Raw genomic sequence first — 27882 nt, forward strand, 5'->3', positions numbered from 1 at the left:
CACGTGTGTGGTGGCTGGCGTATGTATAAATCTGTCATGTCGCAAAGTCTTCCATTCTAGAGTAATACCACTGGGGTACTGGATCAGGGATGATCGTTCTCTGATTCAGGTCTAAATTACAACCTGTGAATGAGTAAATGAAATGCGTGAATGAAGTCCGCCCCGTAAAGTCGTGTAGCTAAGTCGTTCTCTTGGTCCTAGATGGCGCTACTATAAAAGCAAGAGACGCTCCCCCACCAGCTTAAAATCGCTGTCTTCGTAACAGCGGGCTTGTCCATGGCAAGTGCCATAAGAAACAACAACAACAACGTAAATATAGTGTAAATGCGCATTTATAAATATCATTTACAATTCGAATTTCGTGTATTTCGGGAAATTCATGAAAATTAATGACTCCTTTTTGACATTCAAAAATATTATTTGTTAAAAATTATTCTTAGTTTTAAGTAGCTAAAATGAATTTTTTATTGTTAAACTACAGAGTATTTAAGAAATATAAGCCTCTATATATGCTTATATGCATCAATTTCTACTGATAAATCTGATTCAACAAATTCAAAATCATGTGAAAAATTTTTTCTAGGCTGAGTGATTTCGGGGAATTAGAGAAAAAATTGCGAGTGCTGCGCCATACATCCATTCCTCGAAAGGACTCTGCTCCTCTTCAGGAGGCTCGCTCCACCAGCTCTTTACCAGAACTAAGCTCAGAGGCAGAGATGGTAACGCGTTTATTTGTTATTGTCGATTTTCTGTTATGAATTTATTATTCAATTGATCCATCATTCACAGTTTATGATGCTGTACTCCTGAACTATAGTATCTTACGATCTCGCGCATTCTAATGCAGACAAACCCCTTATTTATAGATCGCGTGTAGAATTACATTTGATCTGTTTCATGCTTGTATTTTCCAAATTCCAACTCTACATTAATAGTTAGGCGAAGTTTATGTAGATAACCTTAATGGAAATGCTGACCGACCAAAGCACATCGTAAAATATCATAGAAAAACAAATTCATCTTTAAAATTATTTATGAACAAAGCCGATGCAAATAAAAAATAACAACAAAACAATCATGTTGGTGTTTATTTAGAAGCTAATTCCAACTTCAAATTATCCTTAGAAGTATAAAATTATTATTGAGACCTGTTTCCAATTATTTTATTTGGGGAAAATAACAGATATTTGTGAAGTATTATGGTATCTACGAATACATTGATTTCTTAATCTGGTTTTAAGTAGAGGGTACAGGGCGTTCTCTTTAAATACAATGTTATGTGTCTTATATTCTCGGAAGTGCAATCCTCTCACTTCACCTTTTCTTCATTTCTTTGGCGTTGAATTAAGCAATATTTTTTCCGCTACTGTCGGTAGGACTCCGGCCCAATAATTAGTGCGGATTAACCACCAAAGTTCAACTAACAGAGGCTGGAACTCTTAGCTGACTTTATTTCATTGCTAATTTGGACGCCTAGTAGATGGAATTCAGTGAGACAAAACCGCTCCACTTTTTCTTGCTGTTTTATCTTTTTCACCAGCCAGCTTTAGGAGATAAATAAATGGAGAATATACTTTTTTTGTATCAAGAATTAACACTGCTTTGGGAATGTGCATTACTGCAAAAGATATTTAAAAGCATTTTGTTTGCTTCCATTAAACTTTAATTTCCCTACCAGATTTAAATATATCCTAACATTAAATAAGAATTGTCTATATATGATATACAAATATTATTAAAGAAGTTCTTGTATAAGAATATACCTAAAAATTTGTTTACTCTCCTCTCTGTAAAATAATGATATTTATCTGAATTATTGGCTAACGACAAGAGAAATTAAAATTAACTAAGTAATCACTTATAAACAAGAATGTTAATATTAGCGAAAATATTACTGCGACATGGTCGAAAGATAATAACTTGGAAGAACGACGAAAACAAAATAAAAAAAAGGAAAATTACAAATTCTCAATTTTTTTTCTATGATTAGTTTGGTTTGGTTTAGTCATATTAGCGTACAGTTTTAAAGCAACACTAGGGCTATTTTGGGACCTTTTCTATGATTAGAGATGAGTTCTTAAGCTCTACAGCCACAAAAGAGACACATGACCGCTCTTTCTGCACTTTTCATACTATTTTGCTTGTGAAAGAACTAAATGAAACCAAATACCAATTCGAGTTATTTTGAGCTTCAGAAAGAAATAGCTCAAAGAGCTTAATAAAGAAGAAATCTTGCCGATTGGCGATACATATTTGCACCAAATTGCAACTTTAGGCTTTAATGAACAAATAATTTTATCATTAATGTCTTACTAAGAAAAGTCAATAATTGTTATGCAAATAGAAAAATACAGTGAAGCTTCGCTTATTGAGTATAATTCGTACCAGAATCGTACTCATCATTCGAAACTCTCATTTAACGAAACGATGTTTTCCATAGAAATCTATGTAAAACAGAACAATGCATTCTATCCCGATCCTCCCCCTCAAATTTATAATTATGCAATTTATTATATATTATGTATGTTTTTAACAAGGAAATTTTCTAAAGATATTTGCCTTTGACTATGCCTCAAAATTTGACGAGACACAGCAGTGTCCTTAAATGAATTTGTGGACACTCCTTTGCACGCAAGGTCTACTGCCCTATCAGGACGATACTTATCAACATACTGTTACAAACCTGTAAAGTTCCTTCCCTGCACGGTTAGTTAAATAACTGGAAAAAACTGTTTTACGACCGGCTCTGTTGAGTGCTGATCGGTTGCAGCGTACGTGATCTCAGAGCTTGGCGACCATTTGGCGACTTGGTGACGATTTTGGCGATTTTGGCGACAAAATAGAAATTACCTATCAATAGAATTACTTTTCAAAATAGAAATTTTGAAAATTTTATCCAGTCAGCCAATGAGAACCGAGATATTCCCAGAACCTTCTCGTCCCGCCTCCCGGGAACAATAAAAGGCCTTCACTCTCAAGCTGCAATGATCGGAGCTGCATCAACGGAATCGGGAATCAGAATAGAGTAAAGAGTCTATGGTGATTAGTTGAATCAGTCAAACAAAGAGCTCAAGCATTGCCGAATTGAGCTGTGTGCCGAGTCCTGTTGTTCATTGCAGAAGCAGCATCGTGTCGTGTGTGGAGTAGCAAGTTGTGCAGCTAAAGCGAGGAGACAGTGGAGATTTGCAGACGTTTGGAGAGGCCGTAGGGAGAAGCTATGTGAATTCCCTCCTTCTGTTGAATTCTGTCTGGCCGCTTTGGGTTCTGTGGTTGGTATTGATACCGATTACTACTTGTAAGCTACTCTTTGCTGTAGTGTGCTGCTGTAAGCTGTCCTGTATATTTGTCGTCATCGTATTGATAAAAGTCGTCGTCTGTCATTAAAGAACTGTTTATTTCAGCATCGACCAATAAATCAAAAAGAACCCCGTGACGGAAGTAAAATCCGTAACAGTACGATGCAATAATTTACCATGCTTTCAGCATCTCTCTTATTTCTCTGATCACGAAAAACTTTTCTCATGTAAATATAATGATTTTCTTCAAACAAACGCTCAACACCGATTAATAAGGCCAATCCAGTATGTGAAGTCGCGGTGTCTCCTCGCCACTTGCTGTGAGAAACATCGCTCATTAAGTGAGGGACATTTTTTAATTTTGATTTGCATTAAGCGAGGTTTGATAGTTATTGTAATGTTTCAAATCTCCAGCGAAATGGATGATCTGTCACTGAATCATAAAAACAAATTAAACACGCTTTTTTAGCTTATCAAGGATCAGGTTGAACCACATCATTCCTTTTTAGGATGAATGGGGGTAATATTGGAATTGGAATAAATTATTTAAATTATATGAGGAAATTTCCGAACTATTATTTATGTAAGGAAAATAATTTAAAAATCTTACGTTAAGGACACATTGGAAAAATATTATCTCTAAAATAGATGCAGAAAATCTACCTTTTATGTACAGAAGGTAATATGAATCGAGTAATCACAGAAACTTTATTTTATTTTCTAATTTTTTTATTCTCAATCTACTGAACATTGTAACATTTAAAATATTAGCAAAAATTAAGAAAAAAATTATTTGAATTAATGCATTTCTGAACGTACTTTTAATTTTGAGAAAAAGGAGGCAAACATGAAGTTATTTCTGAATATAATATTTGCTGTCATTCTTTTATCTGCAAGACTTGTGTGACTTGATTGATTGAAATCATTTGTAAAGCTTTAAATGATAATGATTTTTTAAAATGTAAGAAAAATTCATGATTGAATTAATCGAGAAATAAAAGTAAATTTTATTATGTAATAAAAATTTTAAAACAACAACAACAACAAATTTGAAATGATAATTTATTTCAAAATTATGTGAATATAAAGTCTGTGAGAACATTAAAGCATTTGCGTAGTTAGAAATGTTTTTTTTTATAGACGAAAGTCGAACAAGCTCAACCTGAAAGTCCCGAAACTGGATATTTCAGATCTGCTGTAAGAAAATATCAAGCGACACGAGTAAGTTGAGCAGTATCCACAATATTTTTTTCAATGAAATACTTATTCGATTTAATCGGTTCTCTGAACCACACTTACACTTTTAATTACACGTATATGAAATGTGCATAAAGAACTATCGTGTTTTATAAAAAAAAAAAAAAAAAAAAAATTCGACTTCGAGATTTTGTGTTTTCCAAGTTTTAGACATCTTTTTGGTAAACTATCTTTGAAATTATGTCTATTCTCCTCTATGTAAGAATGATAATTCAGAAATTACAACAATTACTTACTAAAATATGTTCTTTACACCAAACGTTTGGACGGTGTAATTTTCTACTTTATTTATTTTATATTTACCTACTTTATATATATATATTATTATTATTATCTATTTATTGTTACTTATTTCATTTCGATGCTCTCTACAAAATTTGGACCTATTCTGTTCATGGGAAGAAATTAGTTTTCTAAATACACAGCCGATTTTCATCACTGCACTAAGAAGAAGTCACCCTAACAGCTTATTAGCACGCTTTATTTCCAAATATTTTTTAGAAAGATTTAAGGACAAGTCTGTTTAGTATCCAGCACCTTAAAATCGTACCATTCGTCCAGAAAACACGCTAGATATCCACCATCTTGAATAACTATAAGAAATTGTAACAACCCTTTTAAAGTTTGTATAAATCTGCCAGGTTTATCATATTTGGCTAATAATATCCTCCCTAAAAATCAACCATGGCGACCAGACACATTCTTAAATAGGACCTACTTTTTAACATGTGCGTTACCATGCACATATTAAAAAGTAGGCCCTAACTGAAAGAAATTGTTATATACAATTTTAACATTAATTTATTTGCATTGAACGTTGAGGGTATAATGATGTCAATTTGAATAGTGCTACTGAATACCCATTAAAAATATTAGGTATATTTTTAGTTATGATTTTAGTTGGATAGAGTACAAAATTCAATTAAAACAAATCTGAATTTCGATAAAAAAAAGATTAAAAAAAAAGACTCTCTATATAAGGTTGATTAAAAACAACAACTCTATTCTTTCTTTCAGATTTTGTTAAAACCATTTTATAAAAAGATTCTAAGAATATCGAGCTAGAAATGAAAAATAATAAAGAAGTTTTCTTAAAGTCTAAAGTTTCTCGGCTTCTTGTAATAGTAACTTGAGCACATATATTACCTACTTCACTTCCTAAATAAGGCACCGAAATGAACCGATGAGTCTGAATGTCATCCAAATGAGAGCAATCTGTTAATGGCCATCCTTACTGTTTATGATTGCCTTTAGTTGTCCGATGCACTAAATGCAAATCAGTCAACATCGGATAATTCTCAACATTTATAATTCTGCTCTAATTTCATTGGTAATGGGGTGGCTAATTTTACAAAGTTCATTCCAAGAACTCTCAAGTCAAACAATTCTCCGCAGTATGTCAACTGCGAATATGTTTGTAAGTATAATTGATTTTGTTTTGCATTATGCATGAAGTCAGAATTATTGTAATAAAAGTTATTTGAACTTCGAAATAAATTTTCATGAATATACCTGGTGCGTATGGCGCCAAAACTTTCTATAACTAATTCTAATTGCAAATTTTGTCATTCTAAATCCATTTGTGGTTCAGCGGTTCTTTTAATCTAGAATCTATTTTTCTAATTCGCAATAAATAAATCGAAAATAAATAATCGTAATAAATAATAATAATATCGTTAAATAAATAATCGTATTTATTTATGCACACGGTATTACAATCATAGTTGCATCTCTAATCAGACATTACAAATTTCTGAAAAAGTAAGCAAAAAAAAAAAAAAAAAAGCGCTTGCTCCATTTTTCATGCTGACTACAGTTGGAATGGGGGGGGGATGCAGTCCTATTCCGGAACACTATCCAATTGACTTTATCCACTAGACACTGAGATGTACCAAATTTCAAATACGATTTAGAATTTAATAAACACAAGACTATTGCTCTTAAAAATATGGCAATAAAAATTTCTGAGAAACTGAAAGATATCTTGATAAATTTTTTCTTTCAATAATATTTTCTTTCGCTTCAGACTTTTAAAGACATCAAGAAAAGACTCTCAATGGAGGCGGTAATGGACGAATCTCATCCTGGAGCTGAAAAACTGTAAGAGTTCGCTTCTTTCAGCAACTCTACATCAGACAGGAACAATTCTTTATCCTCAGTTTCGATGTTTTTATGTTTATAATATCACCATTGTTGAATGAAATACAAGGTTTTGCATCAGTAATGATTTGATGCATTATTTCATCATTAAATTTATATCGTTATGTACGCTGCATGATAGTATGATGTAAATACTTTTAATTTTGCAATGGAAGTCTACATATATTTTTTTTAAAGAGCATAAAGAAAGATAAAAGCCTGGTAGTTAAATGCCTGATAGAATATAAATCGATGCTTCATGACGTGCATAAACTTGATTCAAGCGTTGGATTCCACATTCGGGACAAGTTATTCATCGGATGCAAAGACGAGTGTTTTTGCTAAATGGCCTGAGAAAAATGTGATCTAATTAGACTTCAGAAAGTGTTTGATAGTTTGATTGGGTCAATCGATAATAGAAGGAATTGTCTTTGCTACTGCTACTTTAGCGGCATTATCTTGTGATTGAATTCAAAACATGCGACTTAAAAATGATTATTTACCTGATTAATGGCGGCAGAATGACTCTTGTGACATATCATACTTTCATACAATATAATGTTCATTTACTTCGAATATTCGCGAATTCTTTTTTGCTAGGGTGTAAAGGACAAACATCTACGGGAAAATGATGTTTCAAATCTAATATTCATTGCTGGATACTCGTTGAACTAAATGACGCCCTCGATGCTGCAAAGTATCAAGTGTCCAATGCTGGAAGGTGTTCGTAGTATTATGTCCCACTGGCCTCTTCACGTACGAGTTTATTTAATCTCGTTATTCGACGACACATACTATTCGGGACATTTATTGTTATTCTATTCATTATAATAAAATAATGTGGGGTTGTCAAGTGATTTTTCCGTTATAAATGACATGAGACTTTCACTTAATTTCATATTTAAACATTAAAAATTCAATCATTCGATGCACCTATCAGATATGTCATTATAGCGGAAGAGGTTAAGAAAGAAAAAACTTAATTTGATGGTTCTTTAAAAATTGTAAGTGACTCAACCATCAGTGAATTACCTGGAAAATCAGAATACTGATTATATTTCAGATAAGTACACTATTATTTATGGGAAATATAGATAAGCATTTCGTTATTTTTTTTCAATTAAATTTTTAAGCTTCAAGGGTTTTCTTAGCCAATTTTTAAGGATATTTGGTCACTTTTATACAGTTTAGATGTATTAACGGTGTCAAGTAATACGAAGGTTATTTTGGGTCAGATGTAAAAGGTGTGAACTGCAGACAGACGTGAAAAGATAATATTTAGGCCGACGACTCTTAAATTTGCGCACCTCCCCAGGATTATGATATTTGACCCTCGTTGTCAGACAATATATGACAGATCTTTTAATGAGAATAGGCTTCGAGACATGAACTACCTAATTCTGAAAACAAAACTTTACCTCCACAGGGGCAGCCTTCCTGTAATTATGAATCAACCACCCTTTTATGAACTTTGGATTTTCTATTTCTTAACTGTGTCAACTTACATACACTGCAAAGTATTGCATATACAATATTTATAACGCAATATTTAATTTATAAAAATGCAATTTTAGATTTTTTCTTTGACGAATTATGAGAAAATGCTACCGCCTATTGCATGCATTTTACAGTTGGTTTCTTTTTGCTTAGCAACGTTCATTCATTAAATATAATTTATTTCTTGGTTTTTGATAAACAAACAAAATATTCCTTAATTTTTTTTTCATATACTTTATGTTTATAAAGATGACGGTTTGTAACCCATTATAACAAAGGAATTCACTCTACTGACTTCTTTGGATAGTTTTATAAACTGTATACTTATGTGTTGATGGCAATACACTTATGTGTTCGCAATGATAATTCTGAACTTAATTTTCAGTTAATTGTTTGATTTAAGAGAATTTCAATGCCATATGCATGAACGGAATTTGGAAGTGAATTAAAAAATTATATCATTCATAGTAATGAATCACATACTGAAGACTGAAACCGAAATTTACTCTTTAAAATATTTACCAAAGTGTATTTTAAAATGCATGTCTAATACTTCTCGCTTAAATTTAATGAATAAAAAATTCTTTAAAATAGTGCACATTTAAACTGAAATTTCCTCTATTCTCTTTTTTATTTAATGCATTTTCTAGAGTATCCAATCAAGAAAAGTTCTGTTTTTTTGAATGGAATTTACACAGCATAACGTTGAAACGTGCAAGTTATTTTCAGGGTTTCAGCCTTACAACCTTCGGACAGACGCCGCACAATACAGGAAATGGCTCTGCTGGTCTTGGGAATGGACAGAAAATTTCAACTGTGGCACGGAAAGGATTACGCCAATTTCATTTTTAAAGACCTATACAATTTGCACCAGCCCTACTCAGGTAAATTAGCGAAATATTTGCCACACAGAAATATGGATTATTCTGATTCTTTCTTGTTTAAAACAGAAGAAAAATGGAAATTAGAAAGAAAAACTTATTTTTTTTGTAGAATTATTTTAAATATGTATGAATTAAAAAAATCATGTTTTGTCAGAATTTCCAGTTTTATTAATATGTATGCGTTAGCGAAGGAATGTTACGAAATTAAATTATACCTCTGTCTAATTACATTATTCGTTTAGTGCAAATTTAATTTTGTGGCAAATCTGTAGATCATAATGGTTTTAACTCTCTTTATATGTATTAATGATTGGTATTGTTACAAACCTGTAATTTTGATTCCTGTCACGAATAATGTCATCGTGGGAAAAACCGTTGTACGATCTGTCCTGTGCGTGCTGAGCGGGTGCCACGTCAATGCATTGCTCAGCACGCACAGGACAGATCGTAGAACGGTTTTTTCCCACGATGACACTATTCGTGCCGGGAAGCAAAATTACAGGATTATAACAGTATATTTGTTGTTTTCAAGAAATGGAAAATAAATGCATTGCTTGAAAACGAATAACCATTGCGGCTGATTTATAATATCTTGGAGACATAGCAATTGCCATTATTGAATAGCCAAGAGAGCTGAACATTTCAAAACTTATACGGTAACTTTTCAATCCCATGCTAGAGACCCGTTCTTTCTCTCCAACGGTTTCATTTTTTTAAGTTAAGGGTTCAGACATATGAATGTTAGTAATTATAATAGTAATTAATAACAGTAATCCATGGCCTTGCTGATCATATAAAGATGGAATGTGACTGTTTATTTATAACAGAAAACAGTACCAGATGATTATAACAATTTTAGAAGAATCTTGCATTACTCGTTGCAAGATGGAATGTCTATAGATCTTTCTGGTGAAGAAGATTTAAGGTTGGATATATGAGCAGAAAATGAGACTGAAAATCGAGGTTCCTGTGACGACATATATATCAGCTGAAAACATCTATAAATAATTTGGTCGCATGTTTCGCTGTCCTAGAGTTCTACGGCACATTACAAAATAATATAAAAGAAATAATTACGAATAATGCATCTTTGTCTTTGCTATATATTACTAAAATAGCTCATGAAGTTCTATTTTATAGTATTGTTATAACTTAGAATCTGATAAATAGCGCTTTGTATGAGTTGATGATGATTTAATGAGAAAATTTTGCTTGGTATTTATATCAAGCGATTTTCAAAATTAAGTTTCTTAGGTTTTTTATATGGTTAAACGGAAGGATTGTATGTTCTAGATGCCTTGCAGCAATTATCAGAGTTTAAAGCTGTATGTTACCGATTCTATTCAGTATACAAGTCCTAAAAGCGCTTGCAAATATGCAGTGTGAAACTTGGACATATCTTGCACAATTCAAAGATCTTACATTGAGATTTATTTACTTTAGATATTTCAGTGAAATTAAAGATATTTTTGTTTCTATTTTTGTCGGCACATATTTTATATGTAGCTTTGTAATCTGTCCAAAATTTATCGGAATCCCTGTATTTCTGTATAATACGACAAGATGACATAAAATCTTCACTTTCCTCTCGAAAGGTGAAGCAGTTGGAAGCTTTTCCAATGTTATAGAAAAACCTTTGATCGTTTTTTTTCTTTTTTTGAAACTGTTTAATACAAAAATTGCAAATCTAAATGATTAGTTATTGAATTTTTTTAGGCAAAATGTCAATTGTGTACGAGGAATTCGTAGAATTACATGTTGAGCGTCAGTTTTTAAGGAATATTGCAAAGAAAGTTTTTCTGTTTTCATTTTACATTTTTAAAGATCTGAGGGGATGATGATAGGTGAAAATGAAATAATACAACTACATTATGTTACTAGTTACATTATGAATATAAAAGATTTTAAAAGCATATGAAAAGATCTCACATATCACCATAAGAAATAAGATAATCCAAACTAATAGTCCAGCTCTCATAAAGTGTCTAATGTTTTCTTTAGATAATATTGACCGTAACATCACTCCTCGAATGCCTTGGCACGACGTGGGATTATTCGTACAAGGAAAAATAGCGAGAGATATTGCTAGGCATTTCATTTTGCGATGGAATCATGCAAAGGTAATGCTTCTTTTCAACTAGAAGAAATTCAGGGACTTCGATGAAACTCAGATATTTCATAGTGATCGAATGTAATTTAAAAGTAAAATACTTATTCAAAGACCTAGTTTTAAATCCAAACTACAAATGCACGTTTCATATTCATTTGGAAAATTGTTTTTAGGGTGTTATATGTTTGTATATACACAAATGTAATTGCAAAATTTATTTTTTAGACCACTTCATTTACTTACATTCAACGACTTCATTTAATTACAGTACATTTCCAGTTAATAGAACTAAAAAGTTGTGGGAAATAATTTCGGTTAGCGATGTTTTCGGCTAGGCCATGAATACTTATTATTATTATGTTTCTGATTGCAAAATAATCAGAAAAAATGCCAATACATCCATGTAATGCTACTTCGAATCCTGTCGTCTAAATAATATGTAACATTATTTTTGTTGACGCAAAGTGCAGGTTTGAAGACATAGATGAGACGTTGTATTTTTAATTCTCTTTGATATCCATCTCGGGAAAGCAATTTATTTACAGGCAGACGCAGTGCGGAACAAAAGCAGAAGTAACGAAAGAAGCGAAAAGGGGGCCGAACAAATGATCACTCGCCTTATATAACATAGGATTTTCGGCCACTGGAATACATATGTTGATCTTTGACACCTTTTCAAGGGCACCGAAGATATCACTTTCATTTGATACGTAGTTACTGATGGCGCATTATTTTTACGAAGGGATTAATTAAACCGAAAGAGGAATTGGATCACGAAATAAGAGAATATTTTAGAATGAAGTTACTATGGGCTAAATTAAGATAAAATCTTTGAAATTAATTAAATTGAAAGAATTAAAATATCATTACATCGATATATATTAAAAATATATTAGGCATGCCAATATAAATAATCTCTCAGAAGCTCGCCTTTTTTAGGTAGGTACGGGTGTCCTAATCCCAAGGTTCCCAGGAATCTTTATTTATTTTTAGTTTTCTCTTTCCTGCCCCTTCTTCTCTCTTATGTGTCAAACATATAAGACATTTTCCCTCAGTTTGCAATTATTCACAAAATTTAGAATGAAATTTACAATGCATTATCACTATATCAAGTAAATAATATGAAAATAAATCAACTTTCGGAATACATTTAATTTATTTTTTAGGCTGAAGTGTGTCCTCGCGATTCGTCCTATCGTTACCTTATGCCAAAAGCCTATGCCAACTTCGGAGACAATGTGCCTTCAATCTTGGACGATACGATTGGAACCATTTTCAGAGCTGAATGTCAGGTATGCACTCTTGCATTAAAATCAGCAGTTTTCCTTCAATCTTTCCCAATTCTAATTTAAATTCTCTATAAAAAGATTTCCATTATATTTACAAGCGTCAGATCTATCTAAAACAATAAATTTTAAAGAAATGAGTTTGTGACATTTTATAAAATTATTATTTTTAAATGAAAAGAAGATAATAAAATTAAAAAGCTTCAATTTATTAAATTAATATTTTATAAGCGCTAGTTTTTCGAGTATGAAATCATTTGTAAATCTTTATGATTTCATCTCCAGTTGGAGTTTAATGAGTTTATGTAATTGCATGGAAGTTATTCCATGCCCTATTTAATAACTATCACTAAACAATAAAATTATATTAAGTGATACATAATGTTGTATCATATGTGTTGTTGCTTCAGAATTGGCAACGGTATTGTATTGAATGAATTTTGTATTCATTGAATTATTCTTTATTGAATTATCCTTTAATTATATATTAAAAAGCGTAAAATACTTTTTTACACAGGTTCTGCGAAGTTTATCTCATTGGTCCGGAGGTATTTCGGAAACAGAGCGCTCGATTCAGGAGGCTTATATTGGTATCATTCAAGGATCCAAGCATTTTATCTACATAGAAGTAAACTAAATCATTTCATGAATTATTTTAATTAAATTATTTCTGATTATTAGGATTTGAAATATCTGAAACAAATATCTGAAGGTATTAAAATGAGGTACGTTTAGGCTAAGTCCCCAGGAGTTATTAATCGAACATCTGAACTTTTGCTACGTATCTGCGTGCATTTCTAATGCCATAATCCAATTACTGGATTATGGCTTCAATTATGAATTACCCAATTACTGGATATTGATTCATTAATGAGTTTGGATATACATTACTCAGTTTTTTTATGAGAAAGAGAACTTCGAATTACAGTTCGCTGAACATTAATCAAAAATAATATCGTAAAATTAAAAAAATAGTATTTAAAAAAAATGTGCTTCGAAAGAAAATGTGTCAAAATTTCTAACATTGACGACAAGAAATAATGAAATAGATTAAAGACTAAGATATAGAACGCTTTTTTATATTAATAAAAAATATTTAAAAAACAATCCTTCAATTATTCACCAAAAAATATAAAATAATTTTTTAAATCTAAAGTCTGGAGATTAAAAAACGAAAGACAATTAAAAAACGTGAAGCAATTCTATGTGAAAATTAAGTGGGAATAAATATCGCAAGAAAGAAAATTAATAAAATATCCTTAAAAGTGTATTATTGATGCTATTATAGAATTCCAGTTTACTTACTGAGCTTTTTTTCAGAACTTCACGCTTTTAAGATTTTGTTTTTACCTCCTAATGTTCCGCTAAAAATTATTTCTTGCTATTTAGTATTTCATTCTTGTTTTTAATGTTCCAAAATGCCTAAATGAATTGATTTTTGATAATTTAAAAATTAATTGAGTTTTATGTCAAATTTCAATGTAATAAATTTATTATAAAGTATTTCGCGTACATTACAATTTTAGTTTGTCTAGTCTTGTTTTTCTGCTCGAATCGTTGTGGCAATAAGCTGTTATCTTTTGCTCTAGTACTTTAATTACAGCTGTCTTAAAAAAAAGCTATAAATTCTTGGTGCATAGCAAAAAAACATAATACTGTTACTCTTGAAAAGGTGAGTAGTACCTTTATTTTTTAACATAATACAAAGTAAAGATGATAACATTAAGAAACGAAAACATGATGTTAGTGTATCATCACAGAACATTTAAAAATTCCTTCTCTTATTTTAGAATCAATTCTTTGTAACTCAGCCAAGTGGAGAACATAACATATTCAATGGAATTGCTGATGCTCTTTACAACAGGATTATCAAAGCACACAGGTATGATGACATAATGATAACGGTTTTAGTTCAGTTTTTGATTATACAACGCTCTATATCAATAGTGTCAAATATCAAATTCGAGCGTATGAAACGTCAGTTTGATGTATTCATCAATGTTGTTCAATCGGTTGATTAAGGGATTGATTAGCAGGCTAGTTGGAACTGGACCTCATCTTGATTACCTAGTTATACAAAGTGTCTGAGAAATCTTTGAAAAGAAAATACCTTTGACTATAAATAAAGAAAATATCTATAACTAAAATAAAAGGAAAATATCTTTAACTGTTTACACTAGAATTATTTAATAAAACACAACGTGAGATACGTTGATTGCAATATTCAATTTCATGCTCTGTATTATATTATCTAAAAATTAAGAAATATGGAATTGGGATTAAATCTTTCGGAATCTATGTGTGTGAGAGGATTACAGGAATAAGATAATTGATGTGACGAAATAAAGATAAACTAAGTACAGTTAGATTTATTGTTAAACTCTTTTTATTTTCTTAATAATAGTTTGAAATAATTTATTAAACTTTTAAAGGGCTTGATATTTTATTATCATGTAAGAACATGATGTTGTTTTGGTTAGGGGGTTTTGAAGCTCAAAATTACGTACGCAATGAATAAAGCGTAAATGGAAATTTTCATCATCATCTTTTAATCGCATATATTTTTTTACCTGCTTTTACCAGTATTGCGTTATTATTATTTATGCTTCTTTGAAAGCAGATGCGTTAGAGAGATAGAGACCGATAGAGAAGTCTCGTGATTGTTTCAAACCGGTTGAAACTGGTTAATGACTTAAATTTATTAAGACAAATAATGATTTAAAAAATAATAATGTTCTCACATGATAACTTGAAATTTGGATCGTAGATTTCATTTTTATTATTATTATTAATAATAATAAAATTATTTTTATTGTTATTAATTATTAATAATCTTCTCTTGAGGAACAAGGTACAGTTTCACGTGTACGTCGTTCTGCCGCTCTTACCTGCCTTCGAGGGTGAGTTGGGCACTGGGACTGGCACCTGCATCCAGGCTGTCTCGTACTGGATCTACAAGTCCATCTGCAGAGGGCCCACTTCTCTCTATGACAGGCTCTCCAGGCATAGTGAGTCTGTATTTATTGTTATAATTTTGTTTATTCGTAACTAATACTTTTGCATATTAGTTAATTTCATATGCGAAATACACAAAGAGAAAATAGCATAATCATCATAAATTCGAACCTGTTGAAGAAAGAATCTCCCTGCTTCAGACCTCCTTGAATTTGAAAAATATATTTCTAGAACTATGCCTTTCTGTGAACGCAATAATTCACAAATGCGTTGCGCTAAATCGATGAAATTAAGTATATAGCCTTTACACTGAATTTGTGCATTTCTATCAAATTTTGAGAAAATCCATTCACAGGTGATCTATCTGGCTATCCTAGCAAGATGGATACAACAACTATACTTTACGGTCTATACTTTCACATTCTTGTAAATTCGTTATATTATATACTAGCCGCCTTTGGCGACCAGCCGGTTCACTAGTATTACCGCTCGCTACAATTTTCAATTAAATATTTTAAGTAACTTGTCTCTTAATAGCTTCTCAAACAAAACATTTTTAATCTTCAAATTTTGATAGTCATACCAAACTTATACTGTTGTTTAGATCGTTTCGTTCAATTTACTATATATATTTTGCTAATTTGTTGTCATTTCCAGTAAAACTTCAACTTTAATTTAAAGTGGAAATGCTGAAATTGCAATTAATGTAAAGATATTTTTTAATGAAACCAAGCGTTTTATTTTATTTATCATTTTTGTTGTTATTAATTTATTATTATTATTAATGAATATGAGTACTGCAAACAGAATCGTTTGGTATTTAAGTCTTATGTGAACTACAAAATATTTTTCATAATTTGCGTAATATCTCAAAGAATAATTCAACAAAAATTTCTCAGATTCAGCATAAAATTCAGTTTTTAGTTTTGCTTTCAAAAGGATTGAAATGAAATCAATAATAATATTTTGTTCCGGCCTATAAATATATTTCAAAAATTATGAAGCCTAAATTTAATGCAGTAAGGTATCATATTCTGAGAAATATTCTGGACACACCAAATTTTAAATAAATGAATGAATGTTTCTATTTTCCACGATTAACTAAGACTGATTTATGAAGTTTTGAATTTTAAAAATTTAGAAAAACTCAACATTTTCATAATCTTAGGCCAATTAATCTCGAGAAACCTGCGCGCTAATTGGCGTATTTTCTTTAAAACGATCGATAAAAAAAATCTAAAATTATCTTTTTTTTTTTTTTTTTTTGAATAGTGATATTAAAATTTTTATAAATCAGTCAGTTTAAGTGATTGATTTTGCTGATTGGAAATTAATTCTTTATTTAAAATATTAGTGTTTCAAGAACATTTTGTTAAACGTGATTTCCACAGCAGAAGCTTTATGTAAAATCAAAAATTCCTTATATATTAGAGTATTTATTGGATCAAGTTACATAAAATATAATCATTTTCCATTTAGACCATTTTAGCAGAACTGTGTCTATTACTAAAGGTTTACAAATTAGCAGTGTGGCCCTGATTTGAATGGATATCTTGTTCCTATTAAACAAAACTTGCCTTAAAATAAAACTGATTTATTGGATTAATAATACAGATAGTGTAAAAGATCATAAAATAATTTTTCTTGAATTTATTTTTTAGAAAGAAATAATATTTCATATTTGTTTCATTTCCTACAGACACGTGATGAAAATCATATTTTTGCAGATTTCATTTCCAAAAAGATTAATTTTATTTTTAAATGGAGCTTTATGGAGATGGAGATGTGATGGCAACACTTTGAAAAAAGCTAATTTTTTCCCCATGAATGCGAAACGTGCTCGTGCAGCTTAAATTTTATTTTTATTTTGTACGAAAAAAATTGTTGAAAAATATAGTTAAATTATTTATTTAAAAATTAATTAAAAATAGAAATTTAATTTTAAGGTTAAAACATTGGTATCATTTAAAAGATAAATGTTTGATCTTTAACTTGATGTAAAAATCGTTTTTGTGCGGTAATATTTTCGGAAGTTATAGCAGAAACACGTTAAATTTCGCTTAATTTTTAAATAAATAAAATTTTAATTAAAAATTCGAAAAAATAACCCCGAGGTGCACATTCCCGGCCTCCAAGGTGTACACGTGCCAAATTTCGTAGCTGTTGGTCGAACGGTCTGGCCTGTAGAGCGCCAACACACACAAACACACACATTTAACTTTATTATAAGTACTAGCCGCCTTTGGCGACCAGCCGGTTCGCCAATCTTAATGTTCGTTAAAATTTTAATAATTAAATATTTTATGCAATTCCAACTTTAATAGATTCTTCAGCAAAATATTTTAAAACTTCAAATTTTGATAGTCATATAATTCACTCATAATATTATAAAGGCCTTCAGTCATAACGTGATATGTATCTCTCCCATTTTCTGTTACCCCTCGTAGAATTTATGCTTTAAATTAAAGTGTAAATCATTTATCTGCAATTAATATAATAATATTTTTTACTGAAATAAAGCATTTTTTTAATAATATGATTACTGATAATAGAGTCACTGAGCGTTTAAACTTTATGGGCACTAAAGAATATCTTTCTTAATTTATCTAATATCTCAAGAATTTGTCAACAAAATTTTCGCAGATTCATCATGAACAGATCGATTAATGAACAATGTTTACTTTTAAATGCATCAAACACTAAGAAAATAAAATGAATCGTTTAAAATAATCGGTCTAAAACAGGTTTAAAAAAACTACTTAAAAAACGATGTAATTAAAACTATAAGCATATACAAAAAAATATATAACTAACATAAATACAATTTAATTACAAAAGCATGCAACTAACCTAAAAATAATTTAAATCATTGAAAACAGGTTTAAAAAAAACTACTTAAAAAAGATGTACTTAAAACTATAAGCATATACAAAAAATATATAACTAACATAAATACAATTTACTTACAAAAGCATGTAACTCACCTAAAAATAATTTAAATCGTCTGTTGAAAGTTGTTGTCATGACAACAATCAGAACAATGCGCATGCGTGAATTTTCTTCGGAAACTTCTTTTCCTTTTCCAGCTGTGTTGCCATAGAAACCGGCGCACAGCTGTTTACACGTTTATGTTTATCTATTCAGATTTTATAATATCTAATCAGCGTAACGGTGAATATCAGTGTGTTCGTGTTCGTCAATAAATGTTAATTTTTTTAATAACATGATTAACGAAAACAGAGTCACTGAGCATTTAAACCTTATGGGAACTAAAAAATATCTTTCTTAATTTATGTAATAGCTCAAGAATTTGTCGACCAACCGGTTCGCCAATCTTAATGCTCGTTAAAATTTTTATATTTAAATATTTTATGCAATTCCTACTTTAATAGCTTCTTCATCAAAATATTTTAAAACTTCAAATTTTGATAGTCGTATAATTCACTCATAATATTATAAAGGCCTTCAGTCATAACGTAATATGTATCTCTCTAATTTTCTGTTAACACCCGTAGAATTTATGTTTTAAATTAAAGTGGAAAGAATTAATCTGCAATTAATATAATAATATTTTTTACTGAAACAAAGAATTTTTTTATAATCTGATTAATGAAAATAGAGTCACTCAACGTTTAAACTTTATGGGCACTAAAGAATATCCTTTTCAATTTACGTATTATCTCAAGAATTTGTCAACAAAATTTTCTTAGATTCATCATGAGCAGATCGATTCATTAACAATGTTTACTTTTAAATGCATCAAACACTAAGAAAATGAAACGAATCGTTTAAAATAGACGGTTTAAAACAGGTTTTAAAAAAACTACTTAAAAAACGATGCACTTAAAACTATAAGCATATACAAAAAATATATAACTAACATAAATACATTTTAATTACAAAAACATGCAACGAACCTAAAAAAAATTTAAATCCAGTCCGCATCGGTTGATAATAATTCGTCAACACAATGCGCAAGTCAGAACACAAAGCGCATGCGTGAATTTTCAACGCCAGTTACGTAACGCAAATACGTGATTTTTTTTCTACGCCAGTTGGGGTAACGCCATGCAGATTATACATTTTTAATTTCCTTTATTCTTTGTTATTTTAATTCAAAAGTACTTCAGAATGAATCTGAAACATGGATTAATTAACAATGTTGAATTTTAAATGCATCAAACATTAAGAAAATAAACAGAATCGTTTGAAATAATCCGCCGAAAAATACTAACCCTAGCCTCATTACTGTTGGGAGAAAAAACCCCGGAAGCCTTACTCATTTGGCGATGGCGAAAATGGAAGATTTTTTTGGCGGAAAAGTTGGCGGTGGGGAAAATGAAAGATTTTTTTGGCGGGAAAGTTAGTTTTTAATTAATAATTAAAATTCTAATTAAAATTTCAAAAAAAGGGACCCCAGGTGCACATTCCCGACCTCTAAGGTATACATGTACCAAATTTGATAGCTGTATGTCAAATGACCTGGCCTGTAGAGCGCCAACACACACACACACACACACACACACACACACACACACACACACACACACACACACACACACACACACACACACATTGAGCTTTATTATAAGTATAGATAGATAAACCGGGTAGGCAAAAAGTCCGTAAAAAATTTAAAAATTCATAAAACCCGTAAAATTAAGCAAAATAAAAAGCGGTTGAAAGATTTAGCATCGATAAGTTACGGAATTTTTTTTTAGATAAGATAATAAAAAATTAATTCAAAAAACAGTCGATAGGTGGCGTTTTGTGCATAAGTGGAAGAACAGACACGCAAATAACAAAAATAATGTTATCAAATCATTTATTATTGCAATATATGTTCAACATGTCCACCACCACAATGGATTACCCGTTGCAATTGTGTTGCAAATCCAGCAACAGCAGAGTGTAGCATGTCCGGCTATATACACGACATCTCTCGGCGGATTGAATCTTTCATTTCCGACAGATTGGATGAACAGGGTCGATACATCTATGGTTTTAAATTTCCCCACAGTCAAAAGTCTGCTGGTGTCACATCTGGTGACCGAGAAGGCCATGGAAACGTCTACTAATGATTTTCTCTTCCCCGAATGTTTGTATCTGGAATTCCTTGACTGGAATAGCAGTGTGACTTGTTGCTCCATCTTGCATAAACGTAACATCAGAAAGCGCATCTTTTTCCCGCAAACAAACAACACAGAAGCGTTAAATAAAGCTTAGCATTTACAGTCACCATTTTCCACCCATTTACCGGACACTGTGTTTCAAAGAAGAAGGGTCCTATGATGAAGGAACCTGTGAACCCACACCACACTGTGACTTTGTGGGAATGGAATGCAGTGGTTTGTCAGCGTACTCTCGTGGATTTGACGTCACCCAGATGCGACAGTTATGTGTACTAACGTCGTCATGGAGCGAAAAAGGAGCTTCATCTGTCCACAAGATGTTAAAGACCCAGGAGGGATCTTGTTCAATTTTGGAGAGAGCCCAGTTTGCAAATGCTTCTTTCTGTACAGTATCCGATGCCAAAAGTTCATGGCGAGACTGTAATTTGTTTGGATACTGATTAAGAACTCCATGAAGAATGCTGCGTATCGAGAATAGTGGTAATTCCAAGCGTCTGCCAGTTTATCGTGCACTGCTAGACCCTGCCGCGGTTTCGGAAACTAATGTTTCCATTTCGGCTACAACACGCTCCGAACGTGTCTGCATTACACTTGGTCGTCCGGAACTTTCACGATCTTCCAGCGATTCAGTTTCCTAAAATCGCTGAACAAGCTTTATGAGGCCTGAAACTGTTGAAGGTCCTTTCCCGTTCTTTACATTTTTCTGAAATCGCAATTTACGCAGTGCAACAGCTTCACCAACAAGCTTTATCTTTTCCACATAGCATCCTTGTTTACTTACATAGCTTGCAATGGAGAACTGATTCTGGATCAAGAGTGTAAGTATTTATAATCGCCTGCCTCATTTGCATATTTCCAATTAAGTCGTTAATGTCAACGCCACCTATAGGCTGTTTTGGGATTAATTTTTTTTTCTTACAAAAAAATCCCTTGACTTATGACTTATTGACGATGAAAAATCTGCAAACCGTTTTTGTTTTATTTTGCTTAATTTTATGGGTTTTATGAATTTTTCAAGTTTTTACGGACTTTTTGACCACCCAGTATATGCATGAAATAAACGACTTGTTCGAAGTCAATGCCTAAAAAAACATTTTAGTTTAATTTTTATTTCCCATATTGCAATCGAATACAATTTGATGAAAGGAGAAAATTAATTTAAATTCCAATTAAAACATTATTATAAATTTTATACCATAATAAACTAGAAAATATTAAATCAATTAAATTAAACATGGTATTATTAAAAAACGTAATTCTTTGAGTTTTAAAATAATAAATAATATTAAAATAATATGAATAAAATAATATTAAAATCAATTTTTGAGAGATAATTTTATATTTTTGCAAAAATATGACTATAAAAAAATCAGAAGCTTGCATAATATTTAATTACCATATTTTAATTAACTCCCATAAATAGATTTTAATATTGTACACATATTCTGTCGATTTTAAAGAATGTTTTTGAATTATATCAAACATAGTTAGAAATTGAATTTATTTGGTTTTTTTATCGATTTATGATAAAGAAAACTCAGTTTTTGGTAAGTTCTCATATTTCAAACTTTTGAGATAGGCTAAATTGAAAATTCGAGCTTTATGCATCTTGAATTCGAACTTTCATGTGTTTAAATAAGATTTAGATTATTAATTTTTGAAAATATTTACTCATTTGTTAATCATCCACAGTAGAAAAATAATCTTTAAGTATCATATTAGAATATTTTCTTCAACAAATAATTATGACTAAATAGCATTTTGTTTTATTTTAGTACAAGACCCATCTCTGTACATTTCCTTCTGCGGGTTACGAACTCATGGATTATTAAATTATAAACTCGTAAGTAAGCATCTGTTGGCATTATCTTAGCATTTATCAATAAAGGAAAAATTATTTAAATTAAAAGGGAGACAAGAAATGACGATTTTATTTTACATATTTAGCAAATGGGACACACAACAACATTTTTCAAGTTTTTTACCAATCTCTCTTACCAATAGAACGTTTTCTCTTCTAACCTTTCCTCCATTTTGTTAGGGGATTTATTTTTTTCGTCAGTTCTTGAGGTTTACCAGAATACAACTTCGCCCCACTAAACTCATGCGTATGAAACTTCGTAACTTAGGTGTAAAATTTTCAAAAGTGTTTTCTTTACTATGCTCTCATTTGTTCACTATGTGATTTTTTTTTGCTAGAAGAAAAACTACATTCAGTAAAGAAACTATATCAGTCGCAGTAAATTCTTATCGTTCAGGAAGTCAACACGTATAGAAAAGGGTCCAAATTTGTTCAATTAAAAACATTGTTTTTTGTTCTAATAGTTTGAACAATGCATTTTTACAAATACAAAATCTTCAGTATCTTTTAACCTCCATCCCATATACATAGATAGAAACAAATCAATCATTCAAGGAAAGAGAGAGAGAGTTTCAGCCTGGCATGGTCTGAATTTTTTGCAGCATGGCAGAATGGGAAAAAATGCCCCTTCATTATTTTGCTAAGATTTTCCATGGCTTGGATAAAGAAGTAAACAAAAGTTAAGAAACGGACTATTTTGTTAAAGCACGAAGAATGCAAATCTTTAAGAACACTTGTTTCGTCAAAGCATGTTCAGAAATGACTTGATCTACTGTTTATATCAAATACTGAGGCCCTGGAATGAAAGATCCGAGGGATATTATGTAAAAAAGAGCTGTATACTACAGATTGAATTCTACGGTATATTATCTGCTTTGTAAAGTACGATTGATTAGGCTTCTGCATGTTTCATTATATTTATTTATTTATTTATTGGAATATTTATAAATATCGAATATCGATTTCAATAATATGGTATGCAGATGTGTGTATCGACAGTTTTGAAGTTAATAGATAGGAAAAAATATATATGTTTTTTTCTTCTCATAGTATAGAGAAAGTAGTACATAGTATAAACATACATATATACATACAGAGAAAGCAGTACATATCATAGTATATAGTATAGAGAAAGTATAGTAATCAAAAAATTCGAACTCGAGGCTTTGACGAATCTTCACTTTTTACACCTCGATGGATTCGAAAAACACAATTCTGGAGAATATCCGTTTGTTTGTGACAAAGATAACTAAAAAACGCTTTGAACTAGACGGATGAAATTTGGTATACGGTCTTTACACCAAATTTGCAGATTTCTATCAAATGTTGAATAAACTCTGTTCAGAGGAAGTTCGTCTGTCCGGCTGTTCGAATATGATAACTGCAAAACGAAGAGAGTTAGACTGATAAGATTCGGCACACAGATTTAACATCTGTATATTGTAGACATCTGCTAAATTTTGAGTCAAAACCACAACGGGTTGAGAATCTGTCGGTCTGTACTTTCAGATTCATGTAAAGGCGATAATTCAAAAATGCAATGATTTAAATATATTAAGTTAGGTGTGGGATTTTGTAATTACAGGTGCAGTTTTGTGTCAAATATTTGTCTCCATTTTTTCCCATCCAAATCTCGGTTGAAAAAACGTGTCTGAAGCACAAATTCGATTTTCGGATTCTGTTAACCACTTGGCAGGGATTAATCGCCAAATAACTTACCAAGAATGCCACGATAGATTCAGTGAAAATGCTAATTTCACGCTAAATGTTAATATTTCGTAACTATTGTACGCCAGTGCCATTATTTGAGAGTATGCTAGAAAGTTTAGGGGACACTACTATCACTGGTTAGAAAGCTATTATTTAAAAATGATTAAACTGAAACAAACCATGAATGTAACGAAAGTGCGTTGAAATGTAGGATCAAATTGACCTGTTTATTGAAAAAGTGGTCTCATAATGTGCACTATCTATGACCATAAAATGCCTACATTCGCTATTGATTTATGACATTCAAATCAAAAGTGTGATAGCTCATTCTAACTGCTCCTAGGTCACTGAACTGGTGTATGTGCACAGCAAATTGCTCATTGCAGATGATCAGGTGGCTATCATCGGTTCGGCGAATATCAATGACCGCAGTCTGTTGGGCAGAAGAGATTCGGAGATCGCGGTGGTCATCAGAGACACCCACTTCCTGGAAAAAGAGGAAGGGAGGCCACACGAAGCAGGCAAATTTTGCTACTCCCTCAGGAATGCGATCTTCAGGTATTAGCAAAGAAAGATTCATTTGAGTTCATTCATACTTTATACATCAGGTACGTGTACCGTCCGCACCAATATTATTTTAGATGCCATTGAGAAAATTCCCCCCGAATAATGGGGTTAAACAATACAAAGAGTTAAACTTTCATGATAATAACAGAAGCGTTGATACAAATTGCGTTCGGAAAAGAAAAATTAGTTAAAATAAAATAAATTGTTGTATGGATATAAAATTGTTATCACTGAAATGTTGATATCTTAAATTTTAAGATGGAGTAAAAACATTCTTTTTCGGCCCTACTCCATCATGGAGAAATAGTAATTTTTAAATATGCTTCGAATATATCGCGAAAAATCGATAAAATTTAGGATGATTTTTAGTTAATTAAAATTCTTATTGAAATTTCGAAAAAATATTTCCTTGGGTATTATTACCCAAGAAGCAAACACCTTTCGAATTTCAAATGATATTTTGCGTTTATATATATTGGTGAGAAGAAAACATGGTTTTTAAAAATAACATGGGCTATTTTAGAATGGGAAATGAAAACAAAATAAGCATGCTCATCCTCTAGCTTTAATAAAAATAAAATATATTCAAAAGAGCGCAGCTTCTGTAATTTTCTATAGTTAATAAAAATTTCGTTATAGCTTCGTTAATCAAGTAGTTGCAAATCAATATCTGTGTCCCAAATATCTATGCCGTTTCAACCTTAAAGCCTGTTACCGCCGATGCGGTGAAAATATCAATGGTGACATCATTACATATATTCTGCTCCTCTACAACTGGAAACATCAGAAGCAATATTAAGATGGGGATGTTTTTCTTTGAGGTTATTGGTAAAAAAGAATTGACAGACGAAATTCAGAGACATATTCTTGTCGTTCATACCATTTAAGAACATTCCTGGTTTTTCTTTCTTTTTAAAATTTTTATTTATTTTCTATTTTAGTTTACGAGGCCTGTCTAAAAAGTATCCGACCTTTGATGAGGAAAAATATATTACTTACATGACGAAATTGGGACCCTAATCCCCTTCAATGTAGGCCCCTTGTGCCTTCACACAATTAGCTTATCGATCACTGCCGAAAACACTCCTGGAAGGCTTCTTTTGGAATGGTGTTCATCTCTCCGTTGTCACTGTCTGCATAATCTCTTATCTGCTTAAAATACGAATCATTCAACGGGATATTCAATTCGGGAGACAACCAGAAGTCGCAAGGAGCCATATCTGGAGAGTAGGGAGGTTGGAAGACGACTGGAATTCCGTGTTTCGCCTACAAAATATGGATTAGTCATCTTGAGAGAAATAAAAAATCCGACGGATGCTTATAACAGCACCTTACTCAACGTTCAGCAGGCAGCGATTGACACAACCGAATACGGAAAAAAAAAAATTCAGATATACGCGTTAAATTGTCTTTCTCCATTATGAACGGTGGCGCCACTCTAGCATTACCACCCTATGCAGGAAAATTCAAGGCGGATACTTTTTAGAAAACATTCGTATTTATCTTTATTTTATCTATTTAATTTCTTTCTTTTTCGTAACTTTGTTTTCCTTTTCTTTTTTTCAAAATATAATATTTTGTATACAATATAATGCTGCTTGTATTTCTTTATTGTATTTTTTTTTAACTTTCCATTTTCATGTCTATTATATCAGTGTATGCCTTTTAAGGAAGGAATGTTCCTTCACCTCTAAATACTAAATTTGTGATCATTGTTAATGGAATTTATTCCGGTGTTACGCAACTGTTGGTATACACCATATAATAAATAAAATAAAATAATTCATTACAAATATTTATTTCAGGGAGCACCTAGGATTGATGACGAGTTCCCAGTTTAATGTTGAATTACGTGATCCCAGTTCTCAAAAGTTCTCAAAAGACATCTGGACAAAAACTGCTATCAGCAATACTGAAATATATGAAGAGGTGATTACACATTTAAAAATACCGCTTTTATTTGAAAAAAAATCCATCTTTAAAAGTCGTCTGACATGAAAAAAAATTTAGAAACCTTGATGATTGTTCTGGAGTTTTAATTCCAAAGAGGATTTATCTTGGAATAAAATGGCATTCTCCAATGGCCTTATGATATACACTCGTGTGCTAAACTTTAACAACAGATGCTTTTTTGCCTTAACTCTACGAAAAATCATCTGACAGACATGAAATTCAGAAATGAGAGACAGCATTTTGTACTTAAACGATAAAGAAAGCATAGTTGCGCAGTAATGAATACAATGCATATAGTATAGAATCAAACAAAAAAGGATTTATTGAACTCAAAGCATCGTTACACATGATTGTTTGTCCAAGAGGAAGAACAACAAGCAGATGTTACTTAGTATGGGATATTCCCTCCCCTTACTGCAGAGGTTACTTTGCCCCGTCTCTCCATATTCAGCACCAGACTGTCCAACAATTTTAAAGTAAGAGTGCCCACTCCTCAATCAGCATCTGTTTCACTTGTTTGGTTTCCCCCAAGGATGTAATCGTATAGCAAGGTGGCTCCCCAAAGCATCCCACACATGTTCTATGAGATTTAAATCAGGGAAAAGCGCTGCTCAAGCCACTCGAATTTTTCATTTCTGCCAACTCTTCATTTTCCAATAGCTGCTGTATATCAGCAGTCATGTGTGTGGCGGATTGATATGAGCGAGTATAGAACCTGGGACCTTGTGGTTCGCAGCCGAGTAACATGAACACAACACAGAAGAAATTGCCCGTGTAGCGTAGCTGTTAACTGGCTTATAAGCTTTCACCACAGGCGTGCCCGTGCATTGTCATCCATAAAAAACGAAGTCTGGTCCAATAGCACTTCGAAACAGACACACCAGGGGAATAATCATTTCCTTACAATAGTTATTTCCGGTTACAGAACCTCTCTTGTAAATGTGGAGCCCAGTCCGCCCGTTCAGCATAATGCCTCCTTAGGTGACAACTCTAGGACCACCGTAATAGTCTTTTTCCGTGATGTTACTGGGATGAAACCGTGTCTCGACCTCTCTCCAAATCAACTGGCGTTGAGAATCACTTGTGGCACTGTAACTACTCTCATCCGTATAGAGGACACGACTCCATTGATGAGATGTCATGTTTTTGTGCTCCTTACACCACTCTAAACGGTGCCTCCGATGGCCAATTTTCAAAGGAATGCAGCGTTCAGGACGGCGGGTGGATAGGGCATC

At 31.8% G+C, this 27882-nt stretch overlaps 1 protein-coding gene across 1 annotated transcript in view; it reads left to right on the plus strand.

Moving 5' to 3' along the window:
• LOC129968222 (phospholipase D1-like) overlaps positions 1 to 27882 on the plus strand; it is a 69742-nt gene that overhangs the window by 38813 nt on the left and 3047 nt on the right. The window contains exons 12-23 of the mRNA XM_056082075.1: positions 584 to 719; positions 4437 to 4517; positions 6580 to 6653; positions 8919 to 9073; positions 11075 to 11193; positions 12350 to 12475; positions 12987 to 13097; positions 14260 to 14351; positions 15314 to 15477; positions 22332 to 22399; positions 24471 to 24685; positions 26500 to 26623. Coding sequence (XP_055938050.1) covers positions 584 to 719; positions 4437 to 4517; positions 6580 to 6653; positions 8919 to 9073; positions 11075 to 11193; positions 12350 to 12475; positions 12987 to 13097; positions 14260 to 14351; positions 15314 to 15477; positions 22332 to 22399; positions 24471 to 24685; positions 26500 to 26623 — 1465 coding nt within the window. The remainder of the gene's footprint in view (positions 1 to 583; positions 720 to 4436; positions 4518 to 6579; positions 6654 to 8918; positions 9074 to 11074; positions 11194 to 12349; positions 12476 to 12986; positions 13098 to 14259; positions 14352 to 15313; positions 15478 to 22331; positions 22400 to 24470; positions 24686 to 26499; positions 26624 to 27882) is intronic.

Source organism: Argiope bruennichi, chromosome 5 (genome assembly GCF_947563725.1).
Source record: "Argiope bruennichi chromosome 5, qqArgBrue1.1, whole genome shotgun sequence".
NCBI lineage: Eukaryota > Metazoa > Arthropoda > Arachnida > Araneae > Araneidae > Argiope > Argiope bruennichi.